The sequence below is a fragment of the Enhydra lutris genome, unplaced genomic scaffold, assembly GCF_002288905.1.
Source record: "Enhydra lutris kenyoni isolate GAN:26980312 unplaced genomic scaffold, ASM228890v2 scaffoldscaffold15, whole genome shotgun sequence".
NCBI lineage: Eukaryota > Metazoa > Chordata > Mammalia > Carnivora > Mustelidae > Enhydra > Enhydra lutris.
Window position 1 is genome coordinate 3,621,479 of NW_019154099.1, and position 25,377 is coordinate 3,646,855.

The window sequence follows — 25,377 nt, forward strand, 5'->3', positions numbered from 1 at the left end:
ATAAACAATAAATTTCTATTTCCTCCACAATTTTCAGAGCCCATGTCTTTTCTGTATCTTCACAATGTTTACCCCAGTGCAAGCCATGCTGCAGATGAGTACTAATGGGAAAAAAACTCTCTAAAAGAATAAAAACTTTCATATGACAGAGTAATGTCTTGATTTCAATGTCTAGAAGGAGAGGATACATCAGCCTCTGAAAAGTACCTCTTACTTATTATATTTATTTATCATTGATTCATTTTTGTCATTCTCACTTAAACCCCTAGAAATCCCCTAGATTTCTAAGCACTACTTTTCTCATGAAGTAGAAGGTCCTATATAATGGAGTTATTAAATTCAATTATAGAAATGCAACGGCTTTCTATCAACTTCCCCTACTTCTCTCCTATTCTATCTACTCTGTTCATACAGCAATGCAAGAAAACACTAAGAAATAAGTTATCTCTTAGCCATTAAGTTTTTGGAACATCAAAAAATTAAAACTAAGACTTACGTGTACAGGTTAGAATTCTAGTGTAACTAAAGTCTTAATGTTTTCATTGCCATTTCTATATACTGGCATAAATGAAAAGTTATACGCTTAGCATGCAACAGAGCTTCCAAAGAGACAAACTCTACATTAATCTACAGATCTGATAAGTCACAAAGTATTACCCAACTATGCAGATTTAAAGAGCATAACACAGAGGAACTTCAAATAAGTATTTTACTATTACTACATAGAAAATGCCAACTTTATGAAATAAAAGCCTTATCAATAGCTCATATGCTATAAATAGAATACATAGAGAATATGATTTGTGCTTCTATAATGCTATAAACAATAACTATAATTGAACAATAGTGTAGATTTTTGGACTACATTTAATAATAGAAGAAAAAGAAATGCAAATAAATTGAACCAGAAAACTGTACTTTGTTAAATCCCTAAATAGCATAATTCTAATTTTTACCATTTTGTTGGAATTTAACAGCATTTAAATTTTCAAACATGACAACTCTATTTTAAATATATTGTTCAAATACTTTAAGGAATTGTGTTTTGCTTTAAAGTGCCATGTCTTAATTAAAGCTATTCCTATCAGATGGTCTGGGGAGCCCAAGTAAAAGAAAACTCCATTTTAATATTCCACTTAACTCTTGGGCTATACACTGAAATTGCATTTTCATTAAATTGCATATTTTCTCTTGAGGTAAATTTTAACAAATACCTCTCACTAACATATAATTGTTATTCATTTGTATATTAATATCTTTAATTATTTTAGCTAGTTACTTACAGAGAGCCATGCAAGCGATTCCATGATTCGATGTTCACATCGTTCTAAATGTTTTATCATTTCTCTGGTCAAGTTGGCTTCTGCTTTGATAAAACTTTCAATCACTTTGTAAAAATCAAAGGCTTTTAAATTAAGTATATTCAGAATCCATGGGAAGGACAAATCTGTTCCAGTATCAAGATTCTGAGATGTATTTCCTAAAAATGAAAGAAAAAATGTAACTTAGGTATGAAATGTTAAGCCTTCAATTACGTACTTTCAGTTTGAAAAGATTTTATGAAACAAAAATTTTAAAACACAGTAGAAAAACTAAACAAAAATTTTTTATTCAGACCAGATTTTTTTTTAATTTTGTTTTTTAAATTCCAGTTGTCTCCATGCCCAACGTGGAACTTGAACTCAAGACCATGATGACATGGTTAGTTGTGTGCTCTACTGACTGAGCCAGTCAGGCACCCCTAGAGCAGAATTCTTTCCATAGACTCATAGGAAATAGGCTTCTAAATTCTGAGTGTAGGTGCACATGTTTTTCCTAAATAGAGGGCTCATGCTTATATCAAATTTTCAATGGTTTAAATACTCTAAACTTGTATCAGGAACAATATCTAACCAGTTTAATATCTAACCAGCAATGCATTTGCATATCCATTTTCACAGTCTCACTAATCCCTGATGTGAGAAGGGAAGGCTTCTTAAAGATTTTGTTAATTTGGTTAGCATTTTTGGGTTATAAATGAGGATTCACAGTTTTCCATATATATTTCTCTTTTATTGTGTATTTGTATCCTGAGGTAAATTTTCTTTTGTTTTTGCAAACAAAACTTAATATTTGCAACATTATTTGCAAAACAATACATGTCTAAAATTATATCTAAAAGAAAATACCATGAGTGGCTGCTGTCTGTTTATCCCGTGGACTTTGGCTCTAACCTTTGGTTTTATGACCATAGAATCTAAAGCACTGTTTCCATATAGGTAAATGCTACTTGTTAGTACTCCTTTGGTAATTTACAATCTCCGGTCTTGGAAGGGATTTCAGTAGATATATTTCCTGGACTAAGGACAGCCCAGAATAAGAGCCTAGTGAAGTACTATTTCCAAGATGACCTGAAATAATTCAGATAATAACCCATTTAAAATAATTTATGGTGACCACTTACAGTCTTCAGTATATACTGATCTACATTATGTTATTGTCTCCTTAACTCCACGCCCCCAAAAAACACACCACACCTTAGATAAGTTTTTTTTTTTTAACTTTAAACTGAACTAAAATGTTTATTTACTAAAATTTAACTTACTGCTATACGTAGCCATTACGACTTCAAGAGCGCATGCCAACAAAGACATATGAAAGATGTTGTCATTCAGGAGTTTGCTAAAGGAAAGAAAAGAATGATTTTAAAACATTTATTTTTATAAAAAAAAGAAAAAATTGTTTCATTAAAACTAAAGAATTTACCTAAAATTTTGAATGGATAATCGTTCTTCTTCCTAAAACAGATTAAAAAAACATTTAGCTAATGCCTTTTTTGTGTCAGCATTGGATTTTTTTCTATTATGTTCTTTTTAACTTACTGATTTAAGCATGGATTCCATTACTCGGTAATACAATCGGACTCCAAGTTTGTATCGCTACAAAGAAAAAAAATTAGATTCCACTACTTTAGAAAATTACAATTATTAATTTTTAAGAATGTTTCTCTTATAATACATTTCTGATACTTTAAGGAATATGAATACCAAGAGATCACAAAAGCTAGCTTGTCTAACACTCAGGACTTCCATATAAAATGATGGTTAACGTTCCCAATAAATTATCAAGAGGGAAGGTCCAGTACTTGGTTTCCCTTTTCCTTCATTCTGCTTCAGCCTACATCATTCAACAGAAACACATACACACACACACACACACACAGGATATGTTTTATATACCTTATACTATTTTAAACATTTTATACACTAATGTAATACTTTTTGTGGCCTAGGACATGTATTTTCAAGAAAACTCTCCAGGATTGAGAATAGTCTGTCCATAAAACTGGCAAAGGCAAAAAATGACCCAACTGATACTATCAGCAAAAAGTTTTAACCAAATAAATAGTTCCCATTAGTTCAAAGAATAACCAAATTTTAGATAGACACACACAAACCCTATTCCTTTGTTCAAATTATTAGCATAAATTTCATATGCAACCAAAAAGACTTCTAAATATTATTATTTAAAACACAGTATCAAAACATAACCTCGCTACACTGAAATAAATGTATGTAGTAGATTATAGTTTTCAAACGTATTTTTATATGTTATCTCACTAATTCCACACAACAAAGCAGAGCAAATATGGAAACCTGAATCTCAGAGAAGTTAAATGACAGCTCATAAATGGTAGAAGCATATATAAACCCAGGCTTCTGATTCAGAGACAATACTTTTACCCAATGTATAGGTTATAGATTTTCTGAAATAACAATAGTAAAACCAATATCACTCAATAATATACCAATAAATAGCATGTATATGATCCCATTATCTAAGTATATGCATTCATGAATAGTCATATATGCAGAGGCCAAAGAATATATACCAAAAAATGTAATGACATCAAAGATTTTAATTTTTTGTATTTATATTTTTAAAATGTCTACATTTTTTCTAAAATTTTCTACATGTTTACTTTTGGTTTTTGTAATGGTGTAAGGGGCATTTTCTTATAAAGTTTTCCATAACCAGCAGCATACACAGGTAGCTTAGATACAGAATCTACCAATATAGGACAAATACCATTATAATATTTTTACAATTTGGAAATATATTTCATTTGAGGTTATTTACATATAGTGACACTAATAAAGATGAACTCAAGTTACCTGTGATCCAATTTCCATACATCCCTGTCCCACAGCTTTAGCAAATTTCTCTTTAAAGATGTATCCAACATCCTTCACTCTTTTCAAGATACTTTCTTTTGGATTCACTGTGCAGTTCTTTAAAGAGGAAAAACATAAATCAATGTTGAGGATACTGTTTAATCAGAATTAACATTTTCTGTCCTATAAGATAAAAATTTCACTTTTGGTTATTTATAACATAGAAACACTTCTACAGAAACTAGGTAAACACAAATACTGAAAATAAGGAGAACATAAAGAATTCCATTTTAGGATGTAGGTGACCAAAAAATATTAATAAAGTACAAATAAAAACCCTATTATCTAATTTTCTGCTGCTAAGTTAAAGAACAGATTTGTTAGCCCTTCCACCCATTAAAAAAAGTCGCATAGACATTACAAACTAAAACCATGGAAATATAAAGGATCATAATTGACTACTATGAACAATTATACACCAACTAACTGGAAAACCGGAAGAAAAGGATAAATTCTTAGAAACACACAACCTACCAAATCTGAACCATGAAGAAACAGAAAATATGAACAGATTGATTACTAATAAGGAGAGTGAATCAATAATCAAAAACGTCCAAAGAAACAAAAGTCAAAATTCAGAGAGCCTCACTGATAAATTTTACCAGACATTCAAAAAAGAAAAAAAATAGGGGTGCCTGGGTGGCTCAGTGGGCTAAAGCCTCTGCCTTAGGCTCAGGTCATGGTCTCGGAGTCCTGGGATCGAGCCCCGCATCGGGCTCTCTGCTCAGTGGGGATCCTGCTTCCCACCTTCTCTCTGCCTGCCTCTCTGCCTACTTGTGATCTCTCTGTCAAATAAATAAATAAAATCTTAAAAAAAAAAAGAAAAGAAAAAAAATAAAACTTCTCAAAGCCCTCCAAAAAAAAAAAGAGGACGGAACACTTCCAAACACATACAAGGCCAGCATTACCCTGACATTAAAATTAGACAAAGACGTCATAAGAAAAGAAAATTATAGGCCAATATCCCTGATGAATGTAAATGCAAAAATCCACAAGAAACTATTAGCAAGCCAAATTCAACAATATATTAAGGGATTACATACTACAATCAGGTGAGACTTATTCCAGAAATGCCAGGATGGTTCATTCGATACGCACAAATAAATGTGACACATTAACAAATGAAGGATAAAAATCATATGATCATCTCAAAAGATGCAGAAAACACTTGACAAAATTCAACATCCACTTATGATAAAAAAACTCTCAACAAAGCAGGTATAGAGGGAATATACTTCAACATAATAAAGGCTATATATGACAAGCCCACAGCTAATATCATACTCAATGGTGAAAACCTGAAAGATTTTCCTGTAAGATCAGAAACAAGACAAATATGCCCCCTTCAACATAGTATTGAAAGTCCTAGCCAGAGCCATCTGGCAAGAACACTAAGAGGCATCCAAATTGGAAAGGAAGAAGTAAAACTGTGTCTATTGACACGACATGATATTATATATAAAAAACCCTAAAGATTCCATCAAAAAATTGCTAGAATAAACTAATTCAGTAAGGTTGCAGGATACAAAACCAATACACAGAAATCAGTTTTGTTTCTATGCACTAATAATGTAATAAGATAATTAAGAAAACATTTACAAATCCATCTAAAAGAATAAAATACCTAGGAATAAATTTAAGCAAGGAGATGAAAAACCTGTACATGAACTATATGGCATTGATGGAAGAAGCTGAAGAACATAGAAATAAATGCAAAGATATCCCACACTCATAGATTGGAAGGGTTAATACTGTTAAAACATCCATTCTACCCAAAGCAATCTACAGATTCAATGCAATCCCTATCAAAATTCCAATGTCTTTTACACAGAAATATAACAAACAATCCAAAAATTTGTATGCAACAACAAAAGATTCCCAATAGCTTAAGCAATCTTGAGGAAGAACAAGGCATCATACTGCCTGATTTCAAACTATATTACAAAGCTATGGTTTTAAAAACAGTATGGTATTGGCACAAAGCAGACACACAGATTGGTGGAATAGAACAGAGAGCCCCAAAATAAACTCATGCATACAGCCAGTTATGCATGGAGGAGGCAAGAATATACAATGGGGAAAGGACAGTCTCTTCAAAAAACAGTGCTGGGAAAACTAGAGAGCCACATGAAAAAGAATAAAACTTGACCAATCTTACACAATACACAAAAATTAACTCAAAGCGAACTAAAAAATCTAAATGTTAGACCTGAAACCATAAAAATCCTAGAAGAAAACACAGGATATAAGCCCCTTGACACTGGTCTTCAAGATCTGATTTTCTGTTTGACAACAAAAGATAAAGCAACAAAAGCAAAAATAAACAATTGAGACTACGTCAAAATAAAAAGATTCTACATGGCAAAGAAAACCATCAATAAAACAAAAAGGAACTAGCAAAATGTTGTATGTCAATTGTACACCAACAAAAAAAACCCAAAACACCCTAAATATAAAAGCATCATCGCTACCAAACCTACTGAATGAGAGACATCACTACCACACCTACTGAATGAGAGAAGATATTTGCATGTCACATATTCAGTAAGGGGTTAATATTCAAAATACATGAAAAACTAATACAACCCAACAAATAATCTAATTTTTTTTAAAAAGGCAGAGGACCTGAATAGACATTCTTCCAAAGAAGATACACAGATGGCCAACCAACACAAGAGAAGATGTTCAAAATCATTAATCATCAGGAAAATGGAAATAACAATGAGATATCATCTTAGACCTGTCAGAAATGGCTAGAATTATAAAGACAAGAAATAAACCAGTGTTGACAAGGATATGGAGAAAAGGGAACCTCGTGCACTGTTGGTGAGAATGTAAATTGGTACAGTCACTATAGAAAACAGTACAGAAGTTCCTCAGAAAATTAAAAATAGGGGCGCCTGGGTGGCTTAGTGGGTTAAGCCTCTGCCTTCGGCTCAGTCATGATCTCAGGGTGCTGGGATCAAGTCCCGCATTGGGCTTTCTGCTCGGCGGGGAGCCTGCTTCCTCCTCTCTCTCTCTCTGCTTGCCTCTCTGCCTACTTGTGATCTCTCTCTGTCAAATAAATAAATAAAATCTTAAAAAAAAAAAAAGAAAAGAAAATTAAAAATAGAACTACTATATGATCCAGCAAGTCTACTTCTGGGTATTTATCTGAATGAAACAAAAACACTAACTCAAAAAGTTATCTATACCCCATGCTCACTGCAGCATTATTTACAAAAGCCAAGACATGGAAACAGCCTAAGTGGCCACTGACAGATGAATGGATAATATATAGTGTGTGTGTGTGTGTGTGTGTGTGTGTGTGTGTGTGTGTGTGTGTGTGTAATGTGGAAGGTTATTCATACACAAAAAAAGAATGAAATCTTGGTATTTGTGACATGTATGGACTTTGAGGGCATTATGCCAAGTGAAAAAGTAAAATAAGTCAGACAGAGAAAGACAAATACCGTAAGATCACACTTATATGTGGATTCTGAAAAACAACAACAATAACAACAACAACAATAAGCTCATAGATATAGAAAACAAAATGATATTGCCAGAGCAGGGGAAACAGGGTGGGCAAAATGGGTGAAGGCTGTAAAGGGTTACTAACTTCCACTTATAAAATAAATAAGTCATGAGAATGTAATGTACAGCATGGTGACTGTGTTAACAATACTGTATTGTATATTTGAAAGTTGTTAAGAGAATAAATCTTAGAAGTCCTCATCCCAAGAAAACAAAAATTTCTAACTTCTAATTTCTAATGTATGATGATGTGTTAACCAGACTTACTATGGTGATTATTTTGTAGTATATACAAATATCAAATCACTATGTTGTATAACTGAAACTAACAAAATAATCATGTCAATTATACTCTAACAAAAAAGAACTAAAAATGAAAGAATTATAACAATACCACTACTAAAACAAAGAATCTCTTCTTATATTCTCATAAATTATCTTCAATTAAGAGTTATATTGAGATGTATATTACCCTAAAAATAATAAAGATAAAACTAAGATTGGAGTTTGGTAGCATTTCCTAATTTAAAGCTGTGCTTTCAAAGAGTTAAGAATTATTAAATCATTTAGCTACCTTTTCAGAAACACATGATTGAGAAATGGTTACAAAAGAAGTCTCAATACACGTATCATATGGGGTGGGGCCATATTTAATAATTAAAATACATCACAAGATGATTCAAAAATGCATATTATGATATATTAAAATACTCTGTAATTGATATTGTAACCCATAAATAAAAAAACTGATTCCCTTCAGCTACAAAGATTGACTTTATTTTTATAATCCTTATAGATCAAATACATTCAAAATACTATAAACTTCCCAAAACTAGGATAAAGGATAATTTTCTTTAAAATGTGAACATTGTTGGGGCACCCGGGTGGCTCAGTAGGTTAAAGCCTCTGCCCCAGCGTTCTGGGATCGAGACCGGATCAGGCTCTCTGCTCAGCAGGGAGCCTACTTCCCCCTCTCTCTGCCTGCCTCTCTGCCTACTTGTGATCTCTGTCTGTCAAATAAATAAATAAAATCTTTAAAAAAAAATGTGAACATTGTTATTCAAAAATTTCACATCTTATAAAATCAATAATTCTACCTTCCTAAAAGAAAACAGCACACGTATCACAGAAATAGTAACAAAGAAACACTTCCCGTCATAAAGTCATTGTTACCAAAACATCCATTTAAATGTCTACAGCTTCTAAGATTTTACTTACAGAAGAAAAAATGGCATTAATTTTAAAAATAAAGAAACCTGAAAAAAAAGTAAACCCAAAGAAAAACTTACTGATCTTCAAGACATGCCCACTTTTGAGAATAAGCAGTTTGCAGTCTATGTAAAACTACAGTTAAGCTGTTAAAGCTTCATTTAATGTTGAACTTCACATTGAGCTCCAGAGAATGCCTTTGAGACAGAATTTTCTGCCCAACTAAAGAGCTCCTAAATACTCAAAATGCTGTAGGAAATATTCAAAATTATATTTGAAAAGAGAGATTATGGGGGTAGTGTTGGGAGAGGGGAGAAAGAGAGGAAAAAAACTATAAGAGACTTTAAAGGTATTAAGGAGGGCACTAGTGATGAGCACTGGGTGTCGAATGTAAGTGCTGAATCACTAAACTCATCCTGAAACCAATATTGCACTATATGCTAACCAGCTAGAATTTAATTAAAAATTGAAATTTAAAAGAGAGAGACAGAGTCAAGAGAGAGATTATCATTCTTACAACTTCTATCATTATCCCTTCTAAAAGTGCTAAGTAACTGAGTAGCCATGTTTGGGAACTATTGTTGCTCTACAGATAATCCATAAATAAAAGTAACCATGTAATTTGGACAAACAAAATCAGTTCTGAGCCAAAACAATTATGAATACAATGACAGAAATTACCAATTCCTGAGAGGCATATAAACAAGAAGATGAGAACAGAATATGACAAGACCACAAGGAGATTATGATATTAAATAAAATGTTAACTACACAAAGCACAGTTACTGGAATAAGCCAAATTTTAATAATCTTCCTGGCCTTATCCAATTTCCATGTTTGAGCATTTCAGTGAGTCCTAACCCTCATTTGAATTTAAATAAGGAGTGAAGAAGCAAGCAAGTAACACAAATGCTAGTTTTCATAATCTCCTCTCTCCCTTGTTTGTATAGCAGGGAGTGGCCCTTCAGATGTCAAACTCAGGTCTACAGGAGTTGTAAACTGCAATGCACACAAGTCCAGGCAAGAAATGTAAATAAAAATGGGCTGAATATAGGATAAAAGACTGTAGAAATATGACAAATGTTGAATTCTAATACCACATTCAAAAAGATCTAAAAAGCAGACAGAAAAGATATATAACAAAACAACAGTTAGATTCACAGATTTCTTAAACAGCAATAAAGAGAACCAGGAACATAAAAGTATTACTTACAAATATCTAAAAGAAAGTAAATATCAATCTAGAACAGAAGATTCAGCTAAAGTATCTTACAAAAAATAAAAGTAAAGATACTTTAACACAAAAAAACAAAACAAAACAAAAACCTTTTAAGTTCACCCCAAACTAACCCTCACTAAAGGAGTTACTAAAGTACTTATCTGAAGAAGAAAGGAAATGAAATCAGAAATGAGGTTTAAGTTGCAAGAAAGAATGATGAGCAAGGCAAAGAGCAAACATGAAAAAAAAAAATCTAAAAATAACACTACCAAAATAACACGCTACGACCAATATCTAATTTGGAGGGTTCAAAGAAGCAAGAAGTAAGTAATAGACTAGGACATGTTGGTTTGGAGATATTTTTAAAAATTCTCAGTATTTTAACTTTTAATTTCAAATTTCTTTCCCAAGATAACACAATAATAATGTTTCATTTATGGCTTACATTAAAATAGGAAATCAGATTTTCTGATGGTTGATCACTTGCTGAATTTAAGATCATCATTAATTGTTGGATAGTATTCATAACAGTCCTAGAGAAAAAAAAAACAGGAAGAAATATTAAGCACTGAAGGAAAACAAATGAACAAACAAAATATATCTATTTCACAAGTTAAATGAATCTTTCAAACTCGCCTATTTTCTGTTTAAAAAGTTCTCTGAAATAAGACTTTACAAAACCCTCAGTATACTGTTGCTTCCAAGGAATTACATTTTTTCCCTGTCATTCTTTTTTTAATTAACATACAATTTATTATTGGCTTCAGAAGTAGGTCTGTGATTCATCAGTCTTATATAATAAATAGCCAGTCCCATTGCATCACGTGCCCTCCTTATTGTCCATCATCCAGTTACCCCATCCTTCCATCTCCCCTCTGCTCCAGCAACCCTCTGTTTCCTATGATTAAGAGTCTCTTATGGTTTGTCTCCCTCTCTGGTTTCATCTTGTTTTATTTTTTCCCCTCTTCCCTTATGACCCTCTGTTTTGTTACTTAAATTCCACATATCAGTAAGATCATACGATAATTGTCTTTCTCTGATGGACTTATTTTGTTTGGAATACTCTCTAGTTCCAACCACATTGTTGCAAAAGGGAATTACCTTTTATTTAAACCATTAAGAAAGAACATGTTCATAATCACTAAGTTTAAAATTGAAGAATTTTACATCTATTTATTAATAAAACTACATTTCAGTAAAACATTAATTGGCCAAATTAATGATATTTTAAAAAACATATAAACTGGTATTAAAATGATAATTTTTTAAGAAAACATTATTACAATCAAACATTAAAGTTTTTCAAATAAAACCAGTAGGATATATTGTAATTCAAATGAAAAAGCATGTGACTTTCTTTATAAAGGCCTTGAGATGAAAGCATACATAATTTTAGAAGTCATCACTGTTAAAGCATAAAACTAGGTCAGTCCCTTAAGATTTCTGTAATTTTATAATATGTGTGTGTGTGTGTATGTTGTATAGTAAATACTAACGTTCCAATTTTGGAGTAGCAGTACATTGTTACTGTCGGTACGGTTTATTGATACAAAGAACTATAGAATGTTTATGGCTTAAAGAGTCCTTAAATATTACTTAGCAAACATGTTCAGTGAGCATTTTTTTTTCTTTTTTGTAACATCAGTAAGAATTAGAATCGGTGTCATTTGTTCAGTTTGGAAAAAGAACTTGGCTTTAAGTCTTTTAACCTCTTTTGGTGAAAGTTTCCATTTAGGAAAAAAGATGACAAACATCCCTGATATATTTTTTTTTCTATCTTCCTTATTATTATACCAAACTATTATACCTCTCTCAACTGATATACTTCCTCACCTTTAAAATATTATTGTTTTGGGACGCCTGGGTGGCTCAGTTGGTTAAGCAGCTGCCTTCAGCTCAGGTCATGATCCCAGCGTCCTGGGATCGAGTCCCACATCGGGCTCCTTGCTCGGCAGGGAGCCTGCTTCTCCCTCTGCCTCTGCCTGCCATTCTGTCTGCCTGTGCTCGCTCTCTCTCCCTCTCTCTCTGACAAATAAATAAAATCTTTAAAATAAATAAATAAATAAATAAATAAAATATTATTGTTTTTATAACTTTTACATCTCCTAATCCACTTAAGCCCACAATGACTAAAGCCACAAATAACTAACTGCTAACACCAAAAGTTCTTTCTCAATTGTTCTGATACTTGATTTCCTTGAAGCACGTGACACTCAAACACCTACTCTTTTCCGAATTTCCCTCCATCCCTTGGCTTTTTTGGCTTCATTCTCTGGGTGCCCTCTCGTTCTCTTATCTTCTATCTAGTATTTAAATGTTAGCATTCTGGGCGTTATACGCAACTAATGAGTTGTTGAACACTACATCAAAAACTAATGATGTACTATATGTTGGCTAACTGAACTAACTAACTAACTAAATAAATAAATAAATGCTAGCATTCTTTAGGGCTTAGCCAGCCATTCTTGCCATTATACCTTTACTTCAGGCAAACTCATCTATTTTTATGGTCTTAACTTCCCCAGATAATTCTCAAATCTGTAAGTTACTACTTCTTCATGTTCCATAAATGCCTCAAGAATAATATTCTATGTATGAATTCATTAAATATTTATCAAACCTGTTCTTGTTCCTTCATTCCAACTGCCTACCCTTGGTTCATATCTTCAGCATTTCTCAACTGAATTACTGCAATAGAGCAGTCCAGGGATTTTGACTATGTGTATGGTAGTAGGGTCTAGGCATTTGTAGTTTGGGAAAAAACCTCCTCAGGTTACTCTAATTTGCACCCTTGGTTAAGAACCACTGTGACAGATTGAGAGGTCTATTTCTTACCATGTCCTCCTCAGTCCATCCCCTCACAAACTACTACCACATAAACTTTCAAAAAATCAAGTCTAATTTTATCCTTATCCCTATTTAACACCCATATATAGCAGCAGGCCAAATCCAGCACAAGCTAAAATCCAAACTTATGGGTACAGCATATTAGGCCTTTCAGGATCTAGTATTCACCCTCCTCTCCTGCCATTTCATCTTCCCACTTAGGGAGTCAGTACAGAGCTGCTAATAGTTCCCCAGACATACTGTGTTATTTTATAATTCCATGCCTTTGTACATGCTATTTCTACTCCCTAAAATGCCAGTCTACTGTGTCACAGACTTTCATGTTTCGAAATTCAGTTCAATAAAATCCCTTCATAATGTCCCTTCTGTGCCACCTCACTAGTTTGCCAAAAGTTTATTACTATAATTTACACTAATACAGAAATGCATCTTTATATGTCTATGTAGTCATTTGAAAAATATTATTGATAGCCCACTATGTACCAAATATTACCCTAGGTCATAATTATTAAATGGTGAACAAAAAAGTCATGGTCCACATAGTATCAAACTTAAAGGCTATTATGGGTATTGGTAAAAACAAGCAAACACACACATTAATTTTTAATTACAAATTGGGATATACACTATAAAGGAATAACAATAGGATACTATCAGAAAGAAGAATAAAGGAAAATACTTCAGAAAGAAATCTTTTAAAAAGTAATATTTGTCCAGAACCTAAAGGAAGAGTAGCTGCTGCTAATCAGAAGCAAAAAAATAAAAATAAAAAATAAAAATAGGAAGAGTTTCAAGAAGAGGGAAAAGCAAATGTGAAAGTCCCCAAGTACAAAAGAGGAGCCTCGAGAATTCAGGAAACTGGCTAGTACACAATGAGCAGGAAAACAAGATGAGGTTAGAGAGACAACAGAAGCTGGATCATATAAGGTTTTGTAAGCACTGTGATGGAGTGTGTATTTCAACTGCAACAAAAGAAGCAGTCAAAAAGTTTGACAGCAGGGTGAACATGATCTGACTTACATTTCTAGAATATTATTCTGGGACTCTTTGGAGAAAATATCTGGTGGTGGGGAGAGAGGAATAGTGAGGAGACTAGACGCACCAAGATCAGTTAGTAGGCTACTACGAAAAAAATCCAAAACAAAGAGGAGGAGATCTGGACAAAGGTGGTGAGAGTGCAAATGGAGGACAGGAGATGGACTAGAGATATATTAAAGGTAGATTCAACAAAACTTACTAGCAGGTAAGATGCAGGAAGTGAGGAAAAGGACAGAAAAATGGTTTCTATCTTTTTAAGTTGTATGCAGAGTAAAGTAAAATGTAATGATACATTTTTTCTTTTTTTATTTACTGAGATGAAATACATTCCCATTCTAGGTTATATTCCTTAAGAATGGACAGAACTAGATTTGATAATCATATCCTCAGCAACTAGTGAAATACCTGGCAGGCAAAGAGCACTCAATATATACTGGTTGTATGTATACATAAATATATAACAGAACAAATGAACAAACTCAAAGTACAAGAAGGCACTGAATAAATAATTACAATGAAAAACAAAAGTAAGAAAATGCATACCTAACTGGAGTTTGTGGAAGAATTACATTCACTTCTTCATCAGAGTTACTTTTTCGTGGCGTTCTCTGCATTTCAAAACTAAATAATGATAAGTAAAGTCATTCATATTGAAAATGCACAATTTGTGTTTTATGAGTCAAAAGAGCAATATATCACTTGTTGCCTCATACCATTATACAAACTGGTAAGTCAATAACAGAAGTGATAAGAAACTGATGATCCAGAAGCTGCTTAAATAATAAAAATTTTGTGTTTTTCACCATTGTTTTTCAGTTGGGTTTCTTCTATTAGGTTTATGAAAAACAGGTACTCCAATCATTAACAATTTTTTAAAAGTGAAAGTTAAATGCTGTCTCTAGATGTTAGATGTTATTACGAACCAGGCTGTCCAGTATTTAAAAAAAAAAATCAAAGCTCAGGATTCTCAATCATATGGCTTCCAAAAACCTTACTTTGATGTAAATAAAATTTGAAACATTTTGTGTTTAACCTACAAGTTATATATATTATCAGTTATATATTAAAAGATTTTATGCTAAAGATATAAAATTAAATATACCTATAATCATTCAAATTTTTTGTAATTACCTTATAATCATTCAAATTTTTGTAATTACTCTCAATCATTCCAAACTTTAGAATTCTATATGATAATTCAAGAGAATGTACTTCTTTTTTTTCTAAAGGAAAAAGGTTTAATGTAGAGATTCAAGATTCACATCATGATAAATGATCTAAAATTGAATACTTCTTATGATAAAAGTTCAACTTTTGCATTTTTTCCTATTTAACTTATTTTGCTATCTTTTTCCCTGTGTTTTTCTATTACTTTCACCCCACCTCTCCCTGTCTATGGTTACAATGACAGATTCTCTCCCTCTCCCCAGTAGTGTAGAAAGCCTACTCCTGCAAAAGCTACAGTGATAAACACTAATTTAAACACACCCTTTAACTTCACCAACATTTAAGTAGTATGCATAACCTTCCTTTCACCTGCTCCCCAAGTATACTGATCACAGTCCATCCTCCTAGGTAAAAATGTGGCACTTTAATTTTGTTTTCCTTTTTGACTCTTGCTGTGGGAGGAAGATAATATATATTGTGTGTATGTGTTTATAGTCATCCTAGATTGCTAAAGTATATCCTCCAGTAATTCAAAGAGGGTATGCAAGAAACAAACTTTGTGAATTCTTCAGTATCAAAAATGTCTTTGTTTTCCTTCAAAATCAAATGCCAGTTTGGCTGGGTAAAGGATTCTAGGTGTAAAGCCTTTTGCTTGCAGAACTTTTATGACATAGCTCCACTAATTCCTAGCATCTAGAGTATCTAATGATAAGTCTGCGGTCAATCTGATTCTTGCTCTTCTATGGGTTATTTCTCTTTTTCTGGAAGCCTTTCGGATCTTTTCTTTATCACTGGAATACCCAAATTTCACCAAGATGTGAATGAGTGGGAATGAGTCTGTTCTCATCAATCTTACAAGGTATTCAGTAAGCACTGACAACCTCAACACTTGAATCCTTTAGCTCTGTAAAGTTTTCTTCAATGATTTCCTTAATTATTTCCTCTACTTCATTCTCTTTATTATCTTTTTCTGAAATTCCTATCAAACAGATGTTGGAACTTCTGGATCTATCCTCTATGTCTCTTGACCTTTCTTTATTTATTATCTGTTTGGCCATTTGCTTTGTATCCTTAGAGAATTCTTCAATACAGTCTTCTAGATTATCCATTCTCTCTTTAAGTGTGTCTATGCTGCTCTTCAGAACATCTATTAAGTTTTTTATTCCCAAGACCTCTGGAAGGTAATTTTTAATATTTGCAACCTCCTCCTGTAGCTCTCTCTCTTTTTTTTTTTTTTTAAGATTTTATTTATTTATTTGACAGAGAGAGATCACAAGTAGGCAGAGAGGCAGGCAGAGAAAGAGGAGGGGAAGCAGGCTCCCTGCCGAGCAGAGAGCCCGATGTGGGGCTTGATCCCAGAACCCTGAGATCATGACCTGAGCCGAAGGCAGAGGCTTAACCCACTGAGCCACCCAGGCGCCCCCTCCTGTAGCTCTCTAAAGTTGTTAATTACATTACTTCTAAAGTTTTCTTCTGTTTTTTTTGTATTAAGTTTGTATCTTTAGATGTTGAGAATATACTTCTGTATTAACATTTTTAAGAAAAAGAACCAAGCAAGTAATAGCAGATGAAAGGTTGGGGAAAAAGAGAGACCACTACTTAAGTAAACTAATTACTTCAACAATTTTCTTTTAGTGCAGTTTTAAAATTAAATTCAGCTTAATTAAAAAAAAATAGTTGCTATAGAGGACAATTCACATTAAATCTCTATTTGTTTAGGGACGCCTGGGTGGCTCAGTTGGTTAAGCGGCTGCCTTCGGCTCAGGTCATGATCCCAGCGTCCTGGGATCGAGTCCCACATCGGGCTCCTTGCTCAGCAGGGAGCCTGCTTCTCCCTCTGCCTCTGCCTACCATTCTGTCTGCCTGTGCTTGCTCTCTCTCCCTCTCTCTCTTTCTGACAAATAAATAAATAAAATCTTAAAAAAAAAAAAATCTCTATTTGTTTATATATTATATGCTTAGAATACTGTTTACCTTATTATCAGGTTTATAGAAAGGCATTTGAAGTAACTTATTATAAATGATATTTAAAGATCATGAAGTTAAATAAAAACCTATTTAATCTATCTATATTATATCAACCTACAGCAGAAGTATCTCAACAAATAAAATTAGACCATGTACAATACCTGTCCGTAGGATCAGCCTGAAGGGTTTTATCATGATCCAGAAATAATCTTGCATCAAGATCTTTGTTTTTAAGGTAAATCTCTTCATATTGTTTAGAGAGACTTTCCACCTCAGAAGAAAAAAATACTAATTATCCTTTTCATATCATTACATCTCTCAATCCACAGAAGTACAGATTTAAAGAATCTTTGTACATACACTTCATTTTATAATATACTGAGTTCACATGCAATAAAAATAAAGCATACCTGAAAGTGCTATTAAAAAATGCTACTTTTTAACTCTAATTTTAAACCAATTTTATGCATGCATCCCATTCATTAGCATTTTATGTAGACAATGATCACCAGTAACAAAAAACAGTAGGTATTATTATGACCACTTAATTGCCAAGATCCTCCAAATATCCCATACATCCCTCACTTCTAATCATTCCCTATGCTTATCAATATAAAAATATTTTTCAAATATAACAAATTCTCTTGCTTATATATTCTCTCTACCTTTTCTAAATTGTTTGATGTACTCTAACTCCCTTTAGTTAAGTGTCTTGGACAAGAATATTAGCTCAATTAATTAGCCCACTTAACACATCTGCACAATGTCTTCCTAATCTCAGATACTTCTACATTTGCTAGAACCTATAAGTCTTTTACAAGTAACTGATTCATAATTTTCTAATCATAATTTAAAAACTAAAATGCCCAACAGACAACAATTTGGCATGACTTCTGCTATGACTTTTGAAGTCTGAGGGTTTCTAACCTGAGTGAACTAAAATTGCATTTCAAAAGGAGAGGCAGGAAGAAATCCAGTTAAATGTAAATTTTTTGTTTGTGTAAGTTTTTCAGCTAAAACAGTCACTCACATTGATTGAATTTAGTCATTGTTTCTGCCTAATCTTAGTGAGACACGAATTATCAATCATTTACTGGGGCAGCCATTAATACTATATGAAAAATGATGAGGTAAATATAAGGTTTATCTTAAGATTGCTATTAAAACCATAATCCTTCCTAAAGGAAGAAAATTACAGTGAGTGTCCAAGATTCTTTAGAGTTGTGAACAACCCATTTTTTGGTACAGTGGTTTAGAAAACTCAGTAATAAAACATTTGGTCCCTTTTCTTGCCTCTCTAGTCTATCTTACCAGTCTTTTGCCCTGTGTCCCCATCTTAATGAATTAGTTGGAGTTCACTGAACAGACCACAGTATCACATATCACTGTCCCTTTGAATCTATAATTTCTAACACTGGAAATCCCATTTCTCATAAAGCTTACTCAGCTCAGAAATCACACCTCCAACAGTTTTCCATAAAACCTATCTGCCTCACTCTGAATTTGGTGGCCCTCCTCTGAGATATCACAGCAAATGTATATACTTCTACCAGACCCTTACAGACTCCTGTAGTGTTCTTTGTTTTTCTCCAACTAACACTTTAACGACAATGACTATGAGTTAAAGCTCTTATGGATAGTATCTAGCACAATATCTGGCAAATATTAAGCATTCAATAAATAATTTTTGGATGGGTAAGTTTATTTATTCAAGGACTAGCCACCAATTCAGGTCACAGAATCAGCAAACTACCTATCTGATTTCATGTCTTTTGGTCTTGGTAACTAATGCCAGGTGCTTCTAAAACACTGCTTTATCCCTGAGTACTTGTTCTTCATCATTTATCTAAGCATCTTTCTCTCCACATATTTCATCTTACCACATATCAGTTGTTCTGTTCTCATTGAAGAGCAAGATTTTTGAGGCAAAATGTGAAAAGAAACAGATAGATAGATGGCACACCACTAAGGTAAAACATTTCTGCAATATAATCATAGCTGTTTCAAATGAATTTATTTTCAATTAAGTAGTTTAAAATGTTCAAAAGAGACATTCCACAATACAGTAATGCCAATTATGTTGATGGCATCAATCCATGGATCCTATGCTTAAGGATGCACAGCAAATTAGAATCAAATTTGATTGTGCATATTTAGTTATACTTAAATATAATGGCACTCAGAAATTCAAAAGCCTACAATTTGATTTTTGAAAAATTTCAGTAAAAATCAATTTTTAGTGCAAATTACAAAAGCTGCTTATTTATACATCTGAATATATATTCAAAAGGTTTTTCTATTACTTATATAAAGCTGGTTCACCAAAATTCTACTTAGCTTTCTTTGCTTGGGCAAAAAATATTTAATTAAAAAGTAATTTTAAGAAATTAGACAGCTACTCTTCCCTCCCAAAAGTCCCAAAATACATTAACTTCTACCAATTAAGTTTTCTTTCAGATTACCTCTGGAAGTCCATTAGAAGCTACAATTCCAAGAGAATTCATAAAAGGTATGAAATTTTTGAAATAAACATTTTTCACCTGAAAAAGATAAAGTTACAGCATAGCCATTAAAATTAAAAAACTTAATCTTGTCACTATTAACACTAGAATGAAAGTGTTAACTGATACTTTGATTTATGATTTACATTCAACCTAATGATAATTATTTATAATTAATTCAAGTATTTACTTTTTAATTTATGTGAGGCAGATTTCAAGTCTTAGAATGGGAGTAGAGAACTATTAATGAAATAGGATTTATAAGAAGAAAACCCACTGAAACCAACTTCAATATTCTACATTTAACAGATGATGAAAAGATGGCTCAAAACAATTAAGCAACTTGACTAAAGTTACATAGCTAGGAAGTGGCAGCGCTGGAATTAAAACCCAATCTATCATCACAGTCAAGACTCATCTCTTCTCTTTTCAGTATACTGCTTCCGATTTCACCCTAAAGCATATTTTTAGGTCACTTCACACTCATCATCTGATAGCTAGCTTAGGAAATATCAAGTTAATTATTTTAGCATAAACTCAGCAGAATAGCTTGTTTTTACAAGAAGATAATTTCACACACATAAAGAATACCCAGTAATTCAATTCAAAATCAAGTAACAATATTTTGTAAAATGACGTAGTTTCATACAAAAGCACCTTACATTTATTTAACATGGATAATAAAGACTGTAATCAGGAAATCTGGAGTCATATTCCTGCTTGTTCTACACTTGCAATATGTTACAAAATTTTAAACAACTTACTTTTTCATTTAAGTTTTCCAAACTTGAAGTCTACATTTACTAAGATGGAAATAATATCAATTCATATCTTCTTCAAAATAAGTTGCAAAAATGAGCCTTCTGTAACTTATTAATTTTGTTTTCTAACTAACTCCCATTTAACTGGAGTATTTATAAGGTAGGAATTGCTAGTTAACCATTTAGTATTAATTAACCAATAATTATATAGCCACTAATGTAACTAACCAATAGTTATATAACCAAAAATGCTGTATCTAAATAATCAAGTGTCAATTAATGTCAATTACTACCATGGTTTTTAACCAGCTGTACTTTAAAAATCATTCCTATAAAGATTCTAAATTATAAAAAGAGTTATTTAAAATGAAAAAAGATTTTAATGACTTATTCCTGATTTTAGAAATGAAATTTTATAAGTAGTTGTGAAATTCAGAGAATTAACAAACAAGAATTAGAAAACTGAATTTATGTATATTCATTATCTTGCAGGACTTAGCAATAGACTGGATTAAAAAAAATCAACTATATCTGTAAGCTTATTAGCAAAGATTATTTGTGATTCTAGAAAAATAAAAAAGTAAACATATATATAAGGTTGATACATCTAGAACCACAGGTGTATATCTATGTCTTTATTGAAACTGACAAAAGTCACAGTGTTAACATTAAGATATCCTGATAAATCATTCCAACACTTCTTAAACTAGATTTTGAGATCATACTCCATTCCTTCCCAGAGATGACAGAGAAGTTTCAAAGATGCAACATTTCATACAGCTATCTGGTGGTAGTGAACTGTGGACAACATAACAATCTATGAGAGAAACAGCATACACTCGAAGGAGCAACTGGTGGCAGATTTCCCAAAGTCTAGCCCTTCAGTATCAGCTATTAGTTTCTAGAAGTTCATTTACTCATTACTAAAAGGAGGATGAGTACATTATTTCTAAGACTCCTTCCAATTCCAACACTCTGGATTCTATGAACAAGATAAACAATTCCAGGGTGTTCATGTGTATTCTCTACCAGCGATTAACATCTGGTGTAATATTTGGAAAGAGCATATAGGCTGAACAGAAATCTAATGCTGATATTACTTATCATCAAACCAAAACACAAGGGTATCTTAACAGGGTATTTTAAAACATTAGGAGTTATCAGTAACCACAGAGGAATCAAAGAACAAATTCATTTGAAACCTACTGCCATAAAGATGTACCTTTTCAGTGATTCCTGAGTAAGGGAGCTACTCTCTTTAAAAATCAAAGTAACTGAACATGAAAAATAAATTTTTTCTAAATATTTTGCTGCAAAAGAATTAGCACTAAGTACAAAAGCAAGCTTGTCATGAAAGAAGTATATACTGTTAGGAAGAACTTACATCTAAATCTACTTCATTTTAAAGAAATCATGAAGTTAAATTACCTCATCTATATTACATTCATGTTCTTTACAGAGAACTTCAATAATTCTTGTATCATTTTCTAGTTGTTTTGCTATCCGTGCACTCCTGTTCTGACCTCGCCTTGGTGTTCGAGGTGAACCATTAAAAGGTATTACAGCTGTTTCTGTAAAAATGGTAAATTAGATAAGAACAATTGCACATTCCACTGTATAAAATAATGAAGTATTCTAACTTGGGAGATCAGAAATAATCTTAGTAACATTCTGCTACTTTTATTTACTAGGCTTCATTAAAAGGCTAACAGTTTCATCTATTTATTGACTATTTTAAGTTGTGTACTGATAATAGTTTTTGCTATTAGGCAAATACGGAGAAGGCAAGAGAAATAGCCAACTTATAAACTAATTTTAAATGTATCCTACTGAGTCTGTTAAGGGGAAAAATGTTTTCTATCTTAAAGAGACTTAAAAAAGTAAAAAAATTATGGACTCAATTACTAGACATGGTATAAAATTAAATATATTTTAAAAGTTTGAGCAAATACCATAGTAAATAATTCTTTTTTAAAAAAAGTATTTAAATATTATGTGATAAAGGGTGATTTTTTTAAAAATCTCCTGTATTATTTTGAGCATTCCCAATTCAAACTGAAAATGAATTCAGCTATTAAAGAGATAACAGATGACTAAGTATGAAAAGTATTAACTGCCTCCAGGGCTGACCAACAATTTATAGGAAACTGAGAGAATACAGAAACATGTTAAACTATACAACAGGATGCAATCAGAAAAAATTAAACCACGAGAAACCCACAGAATAAACCACCTATTATTTAATGAATAAATTATCAGGAAAAAAAGACAAATAGAGAAGGAATTTTTTTAAAAGTCTCAAAAGTGTATCAACCAATCATAAGGTATAGATCTTACTCAGATTCTGATTTAGTCAACCTGTAAAAAAGTTTTAAAATCACTTTTATTAGACAATTGAAATTCTGAACACTTACTAGATACTTGGTGGTAGGTTAGGAAACTATTAAGTGATTTTTAGGTGTGACATTGGTAGTCATTATGCTTTTTAAAAAGACTATATTTAGAGACACATATTAACATTTATAAGGATGAAACAGTATGCAAAGATGTACTTCAAAATAATATAGTTGATGCAGCTGGGCAGCAGATGGGGCTACAGACTGACCATAAGTTATATGCTGAAGGTAGGTAATTTAAGTACAGGGGGCTTATTATACTACTGTCTACTTTTGTAGTCACTTTAAATTCTCCATAATAAAAAGTTAATTATAAGTTTACCTTACTCAGCCAATTTATCACCTCATCCTGGTTTCTCTTTAACACAGCACTTAGAGAATTAAAATGTACTTTCCAATGATTTAAAAGAACAATGCCTGTCAACCTAATTAACATCCTACATCAATTTATTAAACTTGTAACATGGAAAAAAGTGAAGAAAAAAATCCTTATATATAATCTTTACAGATTCAGAATTTTTTTTAATATATTTGTTTTCTATTTCTTTTCTCCTGTTCTGTAGGTGGTTTCTGTTTGTGACCTTTTTCTGTCAAACCATGTTCAACATATTTTCAAAATTCTGCTCCAAACTCCATTTTCCATGAAGTTATTGTTCAAAAAGATTAATTAGGCTTCTGCTTCTCAGGCACTTCCAACACTGAGACTTCCATGTTTTGATCTGTCCTCTATTATTTTTAGTATTATTAATTCTTTAATCATTTTAGGACCAATGAATCAATTCAGCCTTAGTTAAGTTTACATTTTTCTGTGACGTAATAAGTGATTTTGATATCCTACTCTTGATGCCACCAAAAGAAGCAATTCCATTCTCAGAGGAATATATTTGTCTTTGCTTAATCCCATCTATTTCAGCAAGTTATTTTTTTATTTTTTATGTTTAATTTTTTTTTTAGAAATGGTTACTTTCATTTAAGAATACTTCCAACCACATCACCCCTTGAGGTAGATCAATTACAATTCATATACAAAAAAAAAATGAGTCACATAATAATCATAGCATCCAATAATACAAATTAGGTGATCTTCTCCAGCAAAATGGGCCACTCTTTCTCAACAAGTTTCATTCATATCTGTGCTTTACCTCCTAACTCTCTCTTTACCAGAAATATCCTACTCCAACTTCCCCAAACACTCAAATGCTATCTACTCTTCAAAACTCAATTCAAATCCACCTCTTTTATATGGTCTTCCTTGGTCTTCCCCAGCTGAAAATCTTTCTCGCTTCCTGAACTCTCGTAGCATTTACCGTATTTTGGCCCAGACCATTTAGAAAATGGCCATATATTGCTTATTTGCTTACTTGTCTTATCTCTACTTCTATATCCTATACTACTTGAGGGCAGAGTCCATGTCTGATTTATTTTTTATCATTCCTTCAGCTCTAGAACATGTTTGATTCATTAAATAAGCAATTGTTGAGTAATGATATAGAAGATGCATAAATTATTTAAAATACTTACTATACGGTTCTTTAAGCAATGCAGGAGGTGAGAGTTTAATAAAATAGTCAAGGACACAGAGCATTAACTGAAATGAGATGACGAGATCATCCTCCATTTGTAACACTTCCCCTGAAAATAAAATAGGTTTACAATGTAAAGTAACAGATCAAAGACTGAGACTGAGATCTTTAAATCAGGGAATATTGTGAGTATGGGCATATGCATATACTGATTTATTCAAGAATAAAGGCATGTTAAAGAACTTAACATTTTTTCTGTCTTGCAAAAACTCAGATTTGAAATACATAAAAGTATAAATAAAAGTACATGAAGTTATGAAATCAGTGAAGTATAAGTCTACCATGAGAATTTGACATCTAGCAATTATTATTACAGTTCATTCCCTATGTCTAAATCCATTTTGTTTGTTGCTTTTTTAAACTTATTTCTGGTTTTGGTAAGAGCTATAGAATTTATTACTTCTGAAAGTAATTTTGAAGTATGCTACATGGTAATCATTAATTCTACTTATTTATGAAACTTCATATATTTTCAATTTTAACCCCCTCCAAAATATTACCATAACCAAAGCCATTAATAACAAAATTAACATATAACTGAAAAGTCATCTATAAAGTAATTATTTAGCATAAAATCTTAAAAAGTTAGTACAGAAAATATACAACTGGAGTGTTGTGAGGAAATAAATGCATATAATAAATACCTGAGAAAAAATAGTGTAGCTATACAAATCATAATCAAATGTAGCTATGATATATTTGCTTGTTGTTCTCAAAGTTTAATTTGGCTCACTTTCTATCTTCTTGGTATCTGCCCGCTAAACCATTGATAATCCCAACAAATACTGAATGTATAGAAACTATGTGAGAAAGCAAATAACTCTGCATCAGGAAGATTTTTTAGACTCATAGGTATAGTGCAAACATATGTCTGTAACAGACTTAGAAGTAATTAAGAAACATCATACAAGTAAAGAATGGTATCAAGGACTTACAGTTAAAATCATTAGGGTAGAGT

At 32.2% G+C, this 25,377-nt stretch overlaps 1 protein-coding gene across 1 annotated transcript in view; it reads right to left on the minus strand.

Annotated features, from left to right (window-relative positions):
• Positions 1-25,377, minus strand: part of LOC111146911 (RB transcriptional corepressor 1) — a 157,200-nt gene that overhangs the window by 84,647 nt on the left and 47,176 nt on the right. The window contains exons 7-17 of the mRNA XM_022502668.1: positions 24,358-24,468; positions 21,869-22,011; positions 19,641-19,718; positions 17,340-17,449; positions 14,587-14,664; positions 10,604-10,691; positions 4,155-4,271; positions 2,862-2,918; positions 2,746-2,777; positions 2,585-2,661; positions 1,284-1,480 (exon numbers count right to left, since the gene is read on the minus strand). Of these exons, the coding sequence (XP_022358376.1) occupies positions 1,284-1,480; positions 2,585-2,661; positions 2,746-2,777; positions 2,862-2,918; positions 4,155-4,271; positions 10,604-10,691; positions 14,587-14,664; positions 17,340-17,449; positions 19,641-19,718; positions 21,869-22,011; positions 24,358-24,468 (1,088 nt within the window). The remainder of the gene's footprint in view (positions 1-1,283; positions 1,481-2,584; positions 2,662-2,745; positions 2,778-2,861; positions 2,919-4,154; positions 4,272-10,603; positions 10,692-14,586; positions 14,665-17,339; positions 17,450-19,640; positions 19,719-21,868; positions 22,012-24,357; positions 24,469-25,377) is intronic.